The following is a 12,149-nucleotide window of genomic DNA, read 5'->3' as shown; positions in this document are numbered from 1 at the left end:
GTCCTGTTAAAGAAAACCTAAAATTTCTAAATTCTGTCTTGTCCATCTGTAACTGTATGTAGAAGCCTCAGTGACATTCAGTACTGAATTATCAAAATGAACTGAAGATCACACAATCATTACACACCCAAAGATTATCAAGAAGAAGACTGAATTCTTGGATTCTGAATGTCTTAATTTTCACAAGTTTGTCATGTGAAAGGTTTCTCTCTTGCAACAAAGCCAAATAACTTCTGTTTGTCTACACGCCAGACTTCTGTTTTAAACACTTATAGCTATCCATTAAATTGTGTCTCACACTTCTGTGTGTAAGTATTTACACATGTAATGAATTATTTTTATAGTCGTAAATGTTTATAGGTTCGAAATTGTATGTTACATGTTTAAAGGATGTGCGATGGATCGGTTGTTTTGATTTATCTTTGTAATCCATCTTCAGCTCGACTGGAGGAAGTGAAGAAATGAGGGGGCATGTCTAACAGGGGGAGGGGAAACTCTGACTTTCTATTATAAAAACGAGCCACTAAACTTAATGCAGGCAAATTTGCTGTTAGAGAGACAGAGAAGATAACCGAGCTTCACACACCTGCTGAGAACATCAAGATGAATCGTCTGTTTCTGGTCCTGGGCTTCGTCCTGATCATGGCGCTCTACTCAGACGCTACCCGTGAGTTTATTACACAATTTTAAATGAAGCTGTACAACATTAGTTGTGTAAATTGAAAAATAAAACTGCATCCTGTTTATGAGGAGCATTAAAAGTATACAGTCGAAATCACTTTGCACATTTAGTGTAAGAGTCAAAAAAATTCTAAAAATTAAAAAAAAATGTATATACTTTTTAATATAAAAAAACTCTAAAAATTAATTTTGCCTGACATTTTGATAATGATAGAATTAGAATAATGATTAATCAATAATCAAACATGCATTACAGTTTATTATTCAGTAGAAGTATTTTATTATCATTACTACTCATAATAATAATAATAATAATAATAATAATAATAATACTTTAAGAAGGTTATGTTCCCTGAATGGAATTTCTTTTTGACTAAAATAAATAAATTTTACACTTTGTCTGAACCTTGTTTGTTTTTAGCTATGGGCCCGAACCCTGAGGACTGCTGTTTCACCTTCTTCAATGGCAATATTCCTTCCAAAAACATCTTGAATGTTAAAAAGACTGGATCACACTGTCCAGAGCAAGGCTTCATGTGAGTATCTGACAATGAAAAAACATGAAATTACATCTATTTCTAAATAAGAGGAGAGTAATGAGATTGTGTTGATGTGTGTGTTTGTGTGTTTCAGTATTACTACTCCTAGAATGTCCGGCCTGTGTGTTCGTGAAGTCGCCGTCTTAGAGCAAGAAGAATCTTAATGCTGCAACTGAGATGCAACACACGCACACGCACACACACACACACACACACACACACACACACACACACACACACACACACACACACACACACAGAGGCTTCATGAAATAAAACCTTTATAAAAAGCCATTTCTTCACCATTTATTATGATGCTTAATGTTGTTATTGTTGCTTAATGCAGTGCAGATTCAAATAAAGTTATTATGGCACCACTGAGTGAACTGCATGATTTATTAACACAAAGATTTTATTGTGAAGTGAGAAAATGTCTAAAAATAAAACGTTAAAAGATTTTAAGGAAGATTGTGAGTTCAAATCGCAACCATATGGAAAGCAATACAGTGCTTAGTGAGTTAATGACAAACTGGGAATTGGTTGCTGATCATTTTTTAGCCATTTGTAGGAGAGTTTTTGGTAGAGAGAGGAGGGGGGGGGTTGTTAGGTATGACTGTAATCAGGTGATGGACAATGTAAATTATGTATAAAGTGCAGACAGAGACTCGGATAATACTAGCTATGACATTATAACTAAAAGGCTAGAACCAGAAGGTGGCACAGACATGAGGGCTTCCTGGGATGTAAAGCGTCCCACCACTCCATAGTCTGCAAACCTGCGCAAATTGTGAGGATGGTAAGGAGACAACATCCAGACACCCCAGTTCACCAAACACTCAATGCCCATGAACCCCCCCAGATCTGCTCCTTTACCTAAGGAATCTATTCATAAAAAGCTAAACTAAACAAATGTGTTTTTAGCCTGGACTTAAACACTGAGACTGTGTCTGAGTCCCAAACACTAATTGAAGTCTGATCCATAACTGTGGGGCTCTGTAAGAAAAAGCTCTGCCTCCTGCTGGAGACTTTTGTACTTGAGATACTACCAAATATCCTGCACCTTTTGATCAAAGTAGGCATGACAGATCATAGAAAACAAAACAAAAAATAACTCAGGTACTGTGGCGCGAGACCATTAAATGCTTTATAGGTTAATAACAGTATTTTATAGTCAATGTGAAACTTGACTGCATGGGAGACAATGCAGTGACGATAAGATGGGGGTGATGTGTGTCATAGCTTGAGTTAGAGATCGTATAGGGAAATCTATGTATGTTCTAGATCTTTAGCACAGTCACTGATGCGGTGAAATGAAGGGATTCATGTAGATGTATAGAGGAGGAGCCAAATCTGCTGTTAGTAGGAAAGATTTAATCAAATTAGGTTGTAGAGAGAGAAAAGAGATCAGAGCATCACTCACCTGCTGAGAACATCAACATGAATCGTGTGTTTCTGGTCCTGGGCTTCGTCCTGATCATGGCGCTCTACTCAGATGCTAACTGTGAGTTTATTACACAGTTTTTTATGAACAATAAGATACAATTAATTATATAGTAGAGCTAAAAATAGTTTGTATACACACACACACACACACACACACACACACACACACACACACACACACACACACACACACACACACACACACACACACACACACACAATGTATTGAGATAGATTTGATGTATACACACCTACATTCACTGGGAATTTTATCACACATTTAGATTATTTGTAATCATTAACTGAAGGATTAATTCATTTTTCTGATGTGCATTTTATTGTGTTTTGATTAAATTGGACTGAAAAACCTGATCTGTCTCTCACTCAGTAGAAGCTATGAAAGTTATGGGAGAAGTCGAGCCTTGCTGTTTCAGCTACTTCATTGGAAAAATTCCTCCCAAACAAATCCTGCAGGTTAATCCGACAGGCTCACACTGTCCACAGAAAGGTTTCATGTGAGTATCTGACAATCACTGTTTTATTACATGATTTATTATAGCAAAAAATGATTTCTAAATGAGATGAGAGTAGAGGAAATTGTACTGATGTGTGTGTGTGTGTGTGTGTCTGTCTGTGTTTTTGTGTGTTTCAGTGTTACTACTCCTAAATATCCCAATCGGTGTGTTCGTGAAGTCATCATCAATGGACAACGCGTTACACCTTAAGGCTGCAGCTCAAATCACACTGCAACAAACAGATACATTAACACACACACACTCACACACACACACACACACACACACACACACACACACACACACACACACACACACACACACACACACATGAATGCACGCATGCACACAATCACACACATACACAAAGAAACACACACTTATTTACTAAAGTTTAAGCTTAGCCATTTCTTCACCACATTTGTCAACCATTTATTATGATGCTTAATGTTGTTATTGTTGCTTAATGCAGTGCAGATTCAAATAAAGTTATCATTGCACCACAGACTGAATTGCATGATTTATTAACACAAAGATTTTATTGTGATGTGAGAAAATGTCTAAAAATAAAACTTTAAATGATTTTAAGGAAGACTGTGAATTTAAATCCCAACCATATGGTAGCCATCAAACAGGTCAGGAGCAAAGTCCAAGGGAACCAAACTGAGCAAACCGACAGGGAGGGAGGGATTATACCCTGTGTGCCCTGTTAATCACAGTGAAAACTGACAATCACAGGCTCATGATCTCATGACTGCTTTCTATCTGAGTGTGTTTTGCTGTACTGTGATGCAACATGAGCAGCAGATCAAAAACAATTGTGGTTGGTTGGTTTCCTGTGTCTCAGAAGAAGACAATTTAGCTAAAGTGTGATGGGGAGAGCAGGCTGGTGGGTGGGAACTGGGAACAGGTGACCAAATGGGGAAATACACTGGGAATAATAATTAAATGCTGTATGGATCGTTATGCAAAAAAAAAGTACAATGCGAGAATACCAGAATGGAAAAAGAAAGCAATACAGTGCTTAGTGTTAATAGCAAACATGGGTTTGGTTGGTGATCATTTTTAAGCCATTTGAAGGACAGATTTTGGTGGGGGGAGGTTGGAGTGTTAGGTATGATTGTAATCAGGTGATGGACAATGTAAAATAAGTATAAAGTGCAGACAGGGACTCGGGCTATGACTAGCTATGGCAGCATACCTTAAAGGCTAGAGCCAGAAGGTGACACAGACATGAGGGCTTCCTGGGATGTAAAACGTCCCACCACTCCACAGTCTGCAAACCTGAGCAACTTGTGAAGGTGGTAAGGAGACAACATCCAGACATCCCAGTTTACATTTACATTTACAGCATTTGGAAGATGCCCTTGTCCAGAGAGACGTAGATAACTGCTTAAATATCTATCACTGGATACATTAATGCTGGTTCACTAGGTTACATACTTAAGATACAGTGCGTTTAAAACATTGTTCTAAGTCACAATGAAAAGGTTTCAAAGGTTTTTTATACATACATACATATATATATATATATTAATATATATATATATATATATATATATATATATATATATATATATATATATTTATATATATATATAAATGCAAAAAATAGGGAAAGAAGTTCTAGTTGAAGTGCTTTCTGAATAAGTAGGTCTTCAACCGCCGTATGAAAATAGCCAGTGACTCAGCTGTCCGAAAGTTCATTCCACCACCTTGGTGCCAAAACAGAGAAGAGACTTGTAGAATACTTGCCTTTTACCCTGAGAGATGGTGGAACCAGTCGAGCAGTGCTGGTAGATCGGAGGTTGTGGGGTGCAGGGCTTTGAGTTAAGAGGGAGCTGGTCCATTTTTGGCTTTGTAGGCCAGCATCAGTGTTTTAAATCTGATGCATACAGTTACCGGAAGCCAGTGGAGGGATCGCAGCAGCGGGGTGGTATGCAAGAGATTTGGCAGGTTGAAAACAAGCCATGCAGCTGCATTTTGGATCATTTGCAGAGGACAAATTGCGTTTATAGGTAGACCTGCCAGCAGAGCATTGCAGTAATCCAGTCTAGAAATAACAAGAGACTGAACAAGTACCTGAGCAGTCTGTGTGGACAAAAATGGCCTCTTCTCTGTTCTGGCACCAAGGTGGTCCGGATAGCTGAGTCACTGGCTATTTTCAAGCTGCGGTTGAAGACCTACTTATTCAGGAAACACTTCAACTAGCACTTCTTTCCTTATTTTTTGCATAAAAAAAAAAAAAACCTTTGACACTTTTTCATTGTAACTTTGAACAAATGTTTTAAACTCATGGTATCTTAAGTATGTAACCTAGTGAACCAGCATTAATGTATTCAATGTTAAAGATTAAAGCACTTATGTACGTCGCATAGTTGAAAGAGATGAGAGGAAAGTATCTGTGGCTGAGTCCAAGGGTAATGAGGAAAAAGTTTCAGGATCAGAAAGAGTAAAAAGAGTGCCAGAAGCTGCTCAAGGAGGGGGGACAGAGTGAAGGTTGCGGCGTGTAAGAGCGAGGGGGTGAGAGGTACTTTTTGGTAGGATAGGTGAGAGTGATGGTGAAGTATACCAGGTGATGATCAGAGATGTGTAGTGGGGTAGCAGTCATGTCTGTAGCTCGAGAAGTAGGGGTGAAAAGCGGGTCCAGGACCTGAAGCTTGTCAGAGGGGAGGTTGAAATTAAGGATTTTTCTTATAAGTTCAAGCAATAGTCTATGATGTTTGCTGTTCATTAATCAACCACCACGAGCATTTGAGTCGGAAGTAAATAAAAAGTGTGTGTGTCCTGTACCACCCACATACAATGGTTCTGACGCCCATGGATTTCAGGAAGTCGGAGCGTGGTCAATGCTGTAGGTAAAACACGGAATGGAGTTGAATTTATTAGGGCACTCCTCAAGCAGAATGGATTCGATGTCAGGACCCTGGCAGAGGTGGCTTGGAGACAGACCCGTACGCAGGATAGCTTCAAATGAAAGGGGTTTAATACAGGAGGAAGACAAACAATAACCACAACACATGGGGACTAACAATATGTTAATGAAGCCGCGCTGCCATAGGCAATGCGGCTCACATATATACACACACGGACAATCACACACAATGGGGAGCAGGTGTGATGACCGGGGAGGAGCACACGAAGACGGGGCAATCACGTGACACAAACAAACACAAACGCACATGGCCACAAGTCTGCGCAGATCCATCACGGATCTGCGCTAATCCCTAACATTCGACTAGTGGCGCTCTGAAAAGTAATAAAAAAAAAAACCATATGCGCTAAATAGAGATGGTAAAAGTGGGTGGGTCCAATATTAATGGTCTTAAAAAGTGGGTGGGTCCAGTCCCCAAAGGATATAGTAGCTGTTGTAGCCGTGTTCTGTAGGAATATCCAGGTTTCTGTTAGCGCAAGAATATCAAAGGAGTAATGGGAAGTTAAAGCAGAGATAAAATCAGCTTTCTTTAAAGCAGACTGGCAATTCCAGAGCCCACCTACCATCACTGTTTGAGATTTACACAACAGAGGAGGGTAGATGAGGTTACTGGAAATGTGACCTCTGCTCTGTAGAAATCTGATGCTTGCAGCTACCGGAAGCCAGTGGAGGGATTGCAGCAGCGGGGTGGTATGCAAGAGATTTGGCAGGTTGAAAACAAGCCATGCAGCTGCATTTTGGATCATTTGCAGAGAACAAATTGTGTTCAGAGGTAGACCTGCAAGCAGTGCATTGCAATAATCCAGTCTTGAAATGACAAGAGACTGAAAAAGTACCTGAGCAGCCTGTGTGGACAAAAATGGCAGAATCTTTCTAATGTTGTAGAGAAGAAAGCGATATGTCACATTAGCAACATGAGAGAAAAAGGACAGTTGATTGTCCATGGTTACCCCAAGGTTGTGAGCTGGGGCTGAAGAGGAGATCAGATAGTTCTGCAGGGATATAGCAATTTCATGACCTGAGGATGAATCACCTGATGATCAGCAGTTCAGTTTTGCTAGGATTGAGCTTTAACCGATGAGCAGTCATCCATGATGAAATTTCTGCCAGACATGCTGAGATCCGGTCAGAAGCTGTGGCATCTGAGGGTGGGAAAGAGAAGATAAATTGTGTATCATCAGCATAGCAGTGGTAAGACAACCCATGTGATGAAATAACTTCACCAAGAGAGTGAGTATACAGGGAGAAAAGATGAAGATAAAGTACTGAGCCCTGTGGGACACCAGTGGAGAGTCTGCGTGGAGCAGATGTCACTCCCCTCCATGTTACCTGATATGGGCAACAATCCAGGTAGGAAGCAAACCATTCCCAAGGTGATCCGCAAATCCCAAGACTCTTGAGGGTGGATAAGAGAGTCTTGTGGTTGACCGTATCAAACGCTGCTGAAAGGTCAAGGAGGATAAGGACGGATAACAGTTTGGCTGATCTAGCAACATGTACTGTAGGTTTTCAGAGACATCCAAAAGGGCTGTCTCTGTGGAATGAGCTGCTTTAAAGCCAGACTGGTTGGGATCTTGGAGGTTGTTCTGTGAGAGAGAGAGTTGGTACCTTCCCAGATGCTATGGATCTATTGATGATAGTGGTAAAGAAGGGCAGAAAGTCTTGCGAGATGGTCTTGAGCATAGTGGAAGGGAGTGGATCCAATGGGCAGGTGGTAGGATTGCAAGAATGGATGAGTTATAAAATCATTTCTGCCGCTACAGTTGAGAAACGTGACAACAAAGGAGTAGGGAAATCCAGACTGTGAAATTTATGTGCAGTTGGGGCAGAAGTGAAGGTCCTGCAGATTTCCTCAATCTTCTCCTGGTAGAAAGAAGCAAAGTCTTCTTGAGGCCAGGGAGGATGAAGAAGGTGGAGCCGGGGGGTTGAGTAGAGAAGAGATGATGTTGTGGAATTTCCGAGGGTCATGTGAGGAAGCTTCAAGGTTTTCCTTGTAGAAGGAAGTCTGGCAGAAGTCACATCTGAGGAGAACTTGACAAGAAGTGTTCGGTAAAAATCAAGATCTGCATCAAGTTGTGATTTCTTCCACTTTCTTGTTGATGATCTTAGCTCTCTTCAATTGTTGCCCAGCACATCTGAAAGCCAAGGAGCAGAACAAGATGTTTTCTTGGGTTTAGTGAACATAGGGCAGAGGGAGTCCATAGTTGAGGAAAGAGATGATAGGAAAGTATCTGTGGCTGAGTCCAAGGGTAATGAGGAAAAAGACTCAGGATCAGGAAGGGAAGAAAGAGTGCCAGAAGCTGCAGAAAAAGGGGGGAGAGTGAAGGTTGCGGCGAGTAAGAGCCAGAGGGTGTAGTGGGATGTGTAGTGGGGTAGCAGTCACGTCTGTAGCTGGAGAAGGACAGGTGAAAACCAGGTCCAGGACATTGCCTCCTTTGTGTGTGGGGATGTAGCTGTTGAGTGTGAAGGTGAATGAGTTGAGAAGCGTCCCGACTGCACTTACATCTCAGAGTATGGATTCCACTACACCTTCGTTGTCACATTTCTCAACTGTGGCAGCAGAAGAGATTTTACAACTCATCCAGTCCTGCAATCCTACCACCTGCCCATTGGATCCACTCCCCACCACTAGACCGCTCCAGACCATCTCGCAAGACCTTTTGCCCTTTATTTCCATTACCGTCAATAGATCCATAGCATCTGGTCAAATGAGAAAGAACAGAGCAGATCATTTAACACCTCCTGAGAACATGAAGAGCAGCTCTGTGACTTTTTGCTTGGGCCTCGTCATCATCATGGCACTTTACTCTAGTGCAATCCGTGAGTATTTTATGTAGCTACACACCATGGGGTATTTACTCTGATGTTTATTAAGAGCTGTATTTACAATTAAGTGAGTATTTGATGCTAGTTTGTTTTTAACATTCCCTTTTCAGTCACACCTACCTTTTCTTCATATATGAATATATTGAATAAAAAAATAAATAATGTATATATATTAATTTAATTTACACATATATAATTAAATATACAAACATACAAAGAATAAAAAAATTTTTTGTTTGTATATATTCATAAAAAGATTTAATGAGTAACATTTAAAGAATTGTAGTTAATGTATAATCAATACACTATGAGCATAAAGTAATATAAATAATAATTTATAAATTAATTAATAATAAAGTAATTAATTATACTTATGAAATAAAAACATTTATTATTTACATATTTTTTATATATTTAAATAATAAATATATTATATTTTATAATATTTACATTGAATTTAAATTACTAGTAGCATGATGATTAAATGTCCCTCAAGTGAAATAAATAAAGGACGAATCACTTGAAGAACAAAACAGATCAAATATACGACATGGTATGATAAGTGTTTATCAATTCGGATCATTACTATATATTATTTTTGATTAACTGAGCTGTTAATCTTGTGTGTTTCTCACTCAGCTCATAGCTTTGATACCAGACCGTGCTGTTTCAATTTCCAAGAAAAAATAATTAATCCTAAAGGAATCCTGAAAGTGATGAAGACAGACTCACGCTGTTCAAAGCAAGGCTTCATGTGAGTTTCAGCCTGTAGACGTTAAAGACATGCGTTACTCTTTAACTCATTTCACTCTGAATGATCTGTTATAAGACTCGGCTGATCTGTGTGTTTGTCTCTCTGTGTGTTTCAGTGTTAAGATGCTTAAGAGGGATGTGTGTGTCCTGGAAAACCCCCAAAAATAAATGAAAACTACTAAAATCGAATCGAACAAACTTTATTAATGGAACAAACTGTTGATGCTTAATGAATAAAAATGCAATAATGATATAACAATTTTATAAAATGAAACTATTAATTAATGACTGATTAATTTATTTTAAATAGCACCGTGTAACCCTGTGTAACAACACACACACACACACACACACACACACACACACACACACACACACACTGTCACGATGTGACACGGTGAAACAAAAGCGGGTGAGGATCCAAACGCAGTTTAAGGTTTTTAATAAACAAAACACAAACAAACAGGCAGGCAACGCGGAACAAACAGGCAACGGGAACACGGACATGCACACACCAACACGACCAACCACATTGAAGTGAACAGACAGAGTATATATGGTGAACGAGAACCAATCACAAAACAGAGACAGACAAGGACTAAGACAAAACACCTGGGGAAGAGAATGAATGTAATTAGTGTCCATGGTAACAGATAGGTGGACGGGGTCAACAATTAACATCAGGGAGAGACGGCAGACAGAAACAAGGGGAAAACACAGACAGACACATTACAGAGCCCCCCCCCTACGAGCGGCTTCCAGACGCTCCCAAGTCCACAAAACCCAGTTCAGGCGGGTGGTGCGAAGGCGCAACCAGGGTGGGAGGGCGGGTCGGGTTCGTGCAGTGGTGGCGCCCGCCGAGCAGGAGGCCGGAGCGGCGCCAGCCGAGCCGGAGGCCGGGGCGGCGCCGGCAGAGCCGGAGGCCGGGGCGGCGCCGGCAGAGCCGGAGGCCGGGGCGGCGCCGGCAGAGCCGGAGGCCGGGGCGGCGCCGGCAGAGCCGGAGGCCGGGGCGGCGCCGGCAGAGCCGGAGGCCGGGGCGGCGCCGGCAGAGCCGGAGGCCGGGGCGGCGCCGGCAGAGCAGGAGGCCGGGGCGGCGCCGGCAGAGCAGGAGGCCGGGGCGGCGCCGGCAGAGCCGGAGGCCGGGGCGGCGCCGGCAGAGCCGGAGTCCGGGGAGGCGCCGGCAGAGCCGGAGGCCGGGGCGGCGCCGGCAGAGCAGGAGGCCGGGGCGGCGCCGGGAGAACAGGAGGCCGGGGCGGCGCCGGGAGAACAGGAGGCCGGGGCGGCGCCGGGAGAACAGGAGGCCGGGGCGGCGCCGGGAGAACAGGAGGCCGGGGCGGCGCCGGGAGAACAGGAGGCCAGGGCGGCGCCGGAGGCAGAGCCAGAGACCAGAGCAGGACCGGAGACCAGGGTGGTGCTGGAGGCGGAGCCAGAGACCAGAGCAGGACCGGGGACCAGGGTGGTGCTGGAGGCGGAGCCAGAGACCAGAGCAGGACCGGAGACCAGGGTGGTGCTGGAGGCGGAGCCGGAGGCCGGAACGGAGTTGGCAGCCAGGGTGGTGCTTTGGGCCTATGAACAGGGACAGGAGGTAGAAGGGCTGGCAAGTCCAGCGAAGCAAAACACAGGAAAACAGAAACATGCATAGGTTCAGGCCAGGCAGAGAGTTCAGGTAGTTTGGGTGTCATGACGTCGACCGCGTCCTCTGACTCAGTCATTTCGGTCGACCCGGCCGATTCGGCTGGTTCCGTCAGCTCGGCCGGTTCCGTCGACCCGGTCGGTTCGGCAGGTTCCATCGACCCGGCAGGTTCCGTCGACCCGGTCGGTTCCGTCGACCCGGTCGGCTCGGCAGGTTCCATCGACCCGGTCGGTTCCGTCGACCCGGTCGGCTCGGCAGGTTCGGCAGGTTCCATCGACCCGGTCGGTTCCGTTGACCTGGTCGGTTCGGCAGGTTCCGTCGACCCGGTCGGTTCAGCAGGTTCCGTCGACCCTGCAGGTTCCGTCGACCTGGTCGGTTCGGCAGGTTCCATCGACCCGGCAGGTTCCGTCGACCCTGCAGGTTCCGTCGACCCGGTCGGTTCGGCAGGTTCCATCGACCCGGCAGGTTCCGTCGACCCGGTCGGTTCCGTCGACCCGGTCGGCTCGGCAGGTTCGGCAGGTTCCATCGACCCGGTCGGTTCCGTCAACCCAGTCGGTTCGGCAGGTTCCGTCGACCCGGTCGGTTCAGCAGGTTCCGTCGACCCTGCAGGTTCCGTCGACCCGGTCGGTTCGGCAGGTTCCGTCGACCCTGCAGGTTCCGTCGACCCTGCAGGTTCCGTCGACCCGGTCGGTTCGGCAGGTTCCATCGACCCGGCAGGTTCCGTCGACCCGGTCGGTTCCGTCGACCCGGTCGGCTTGGCAGGTTCGGCAGGTTCCATCGACCCGGTCGGTTCCGTCAACCCAGTCGGTTCGGCAGGTTCCGTC

General features: G+C 44.2%; 1 protein-coding gene and 1 long non-coding RNA gene across 2 annotated transcripts; both read left to right on the top strand.

Annotated features, from left to right (window-relative positions):
- The first annotated feature begins 508 nt into the window (after positions 1–508).
- LOC125139237 (C-C motif chemokine 18-like) lies at positions 509–1,450 on the top strand. Its single transcript, XM_047802504.1, has 3 exons — positions 509–667; positions 1,103–1,217; positions 1,315–1,450. Exons 1-3 carry the CDS (start codon positions 604–606, stop codon positions 1,382–1,384), a joined length of 249 nt encoding a protein of 82 aa, XP_047658460.1. The 5' UTR covers positions 509–603; the 3' UTR covers positions 1,385–1,450.
- Positions 1,451–8,825: 7,375 nt separating this feature from the next.
- LOC113656603 lies at positions 8,826–9,933 on the top strand. Its single transcript, XR_003443935.2, has 3 exons — positions 8,826–8,933; positions 9,579–9,693; positions 9,809–9,933. It is a non-coding gene; the product is annotated as an uncharacterized LOC113656603 (long non-coding RNA).
- The last annotated feature ends 2,216 nt before the right edge of the window (positions 9,934–12,149 follow it).

Source organism: Tachysurus fulvidraco, chromosome 17, assembly GCF_022655615.1.
Source record: "Tachysurus fulvidraco isolate hzauxx_2018 chromosome 17, HZAU_PFXX_2.0, whole genome shotgun sequence".
Taxonomy (NCBI): domain Eukaryota; kingdom Metazoa; phylum Chordata; class Actinopteri; order Siluriformes; family Bagridae; genus Tachysurus; species Tachysurus fulvidraco.
The sequence above is the reverse complement of the archived record's forward strand: the minus strand, read 5'-3'. Positions and strand labels throughout refer to the sequence as shown.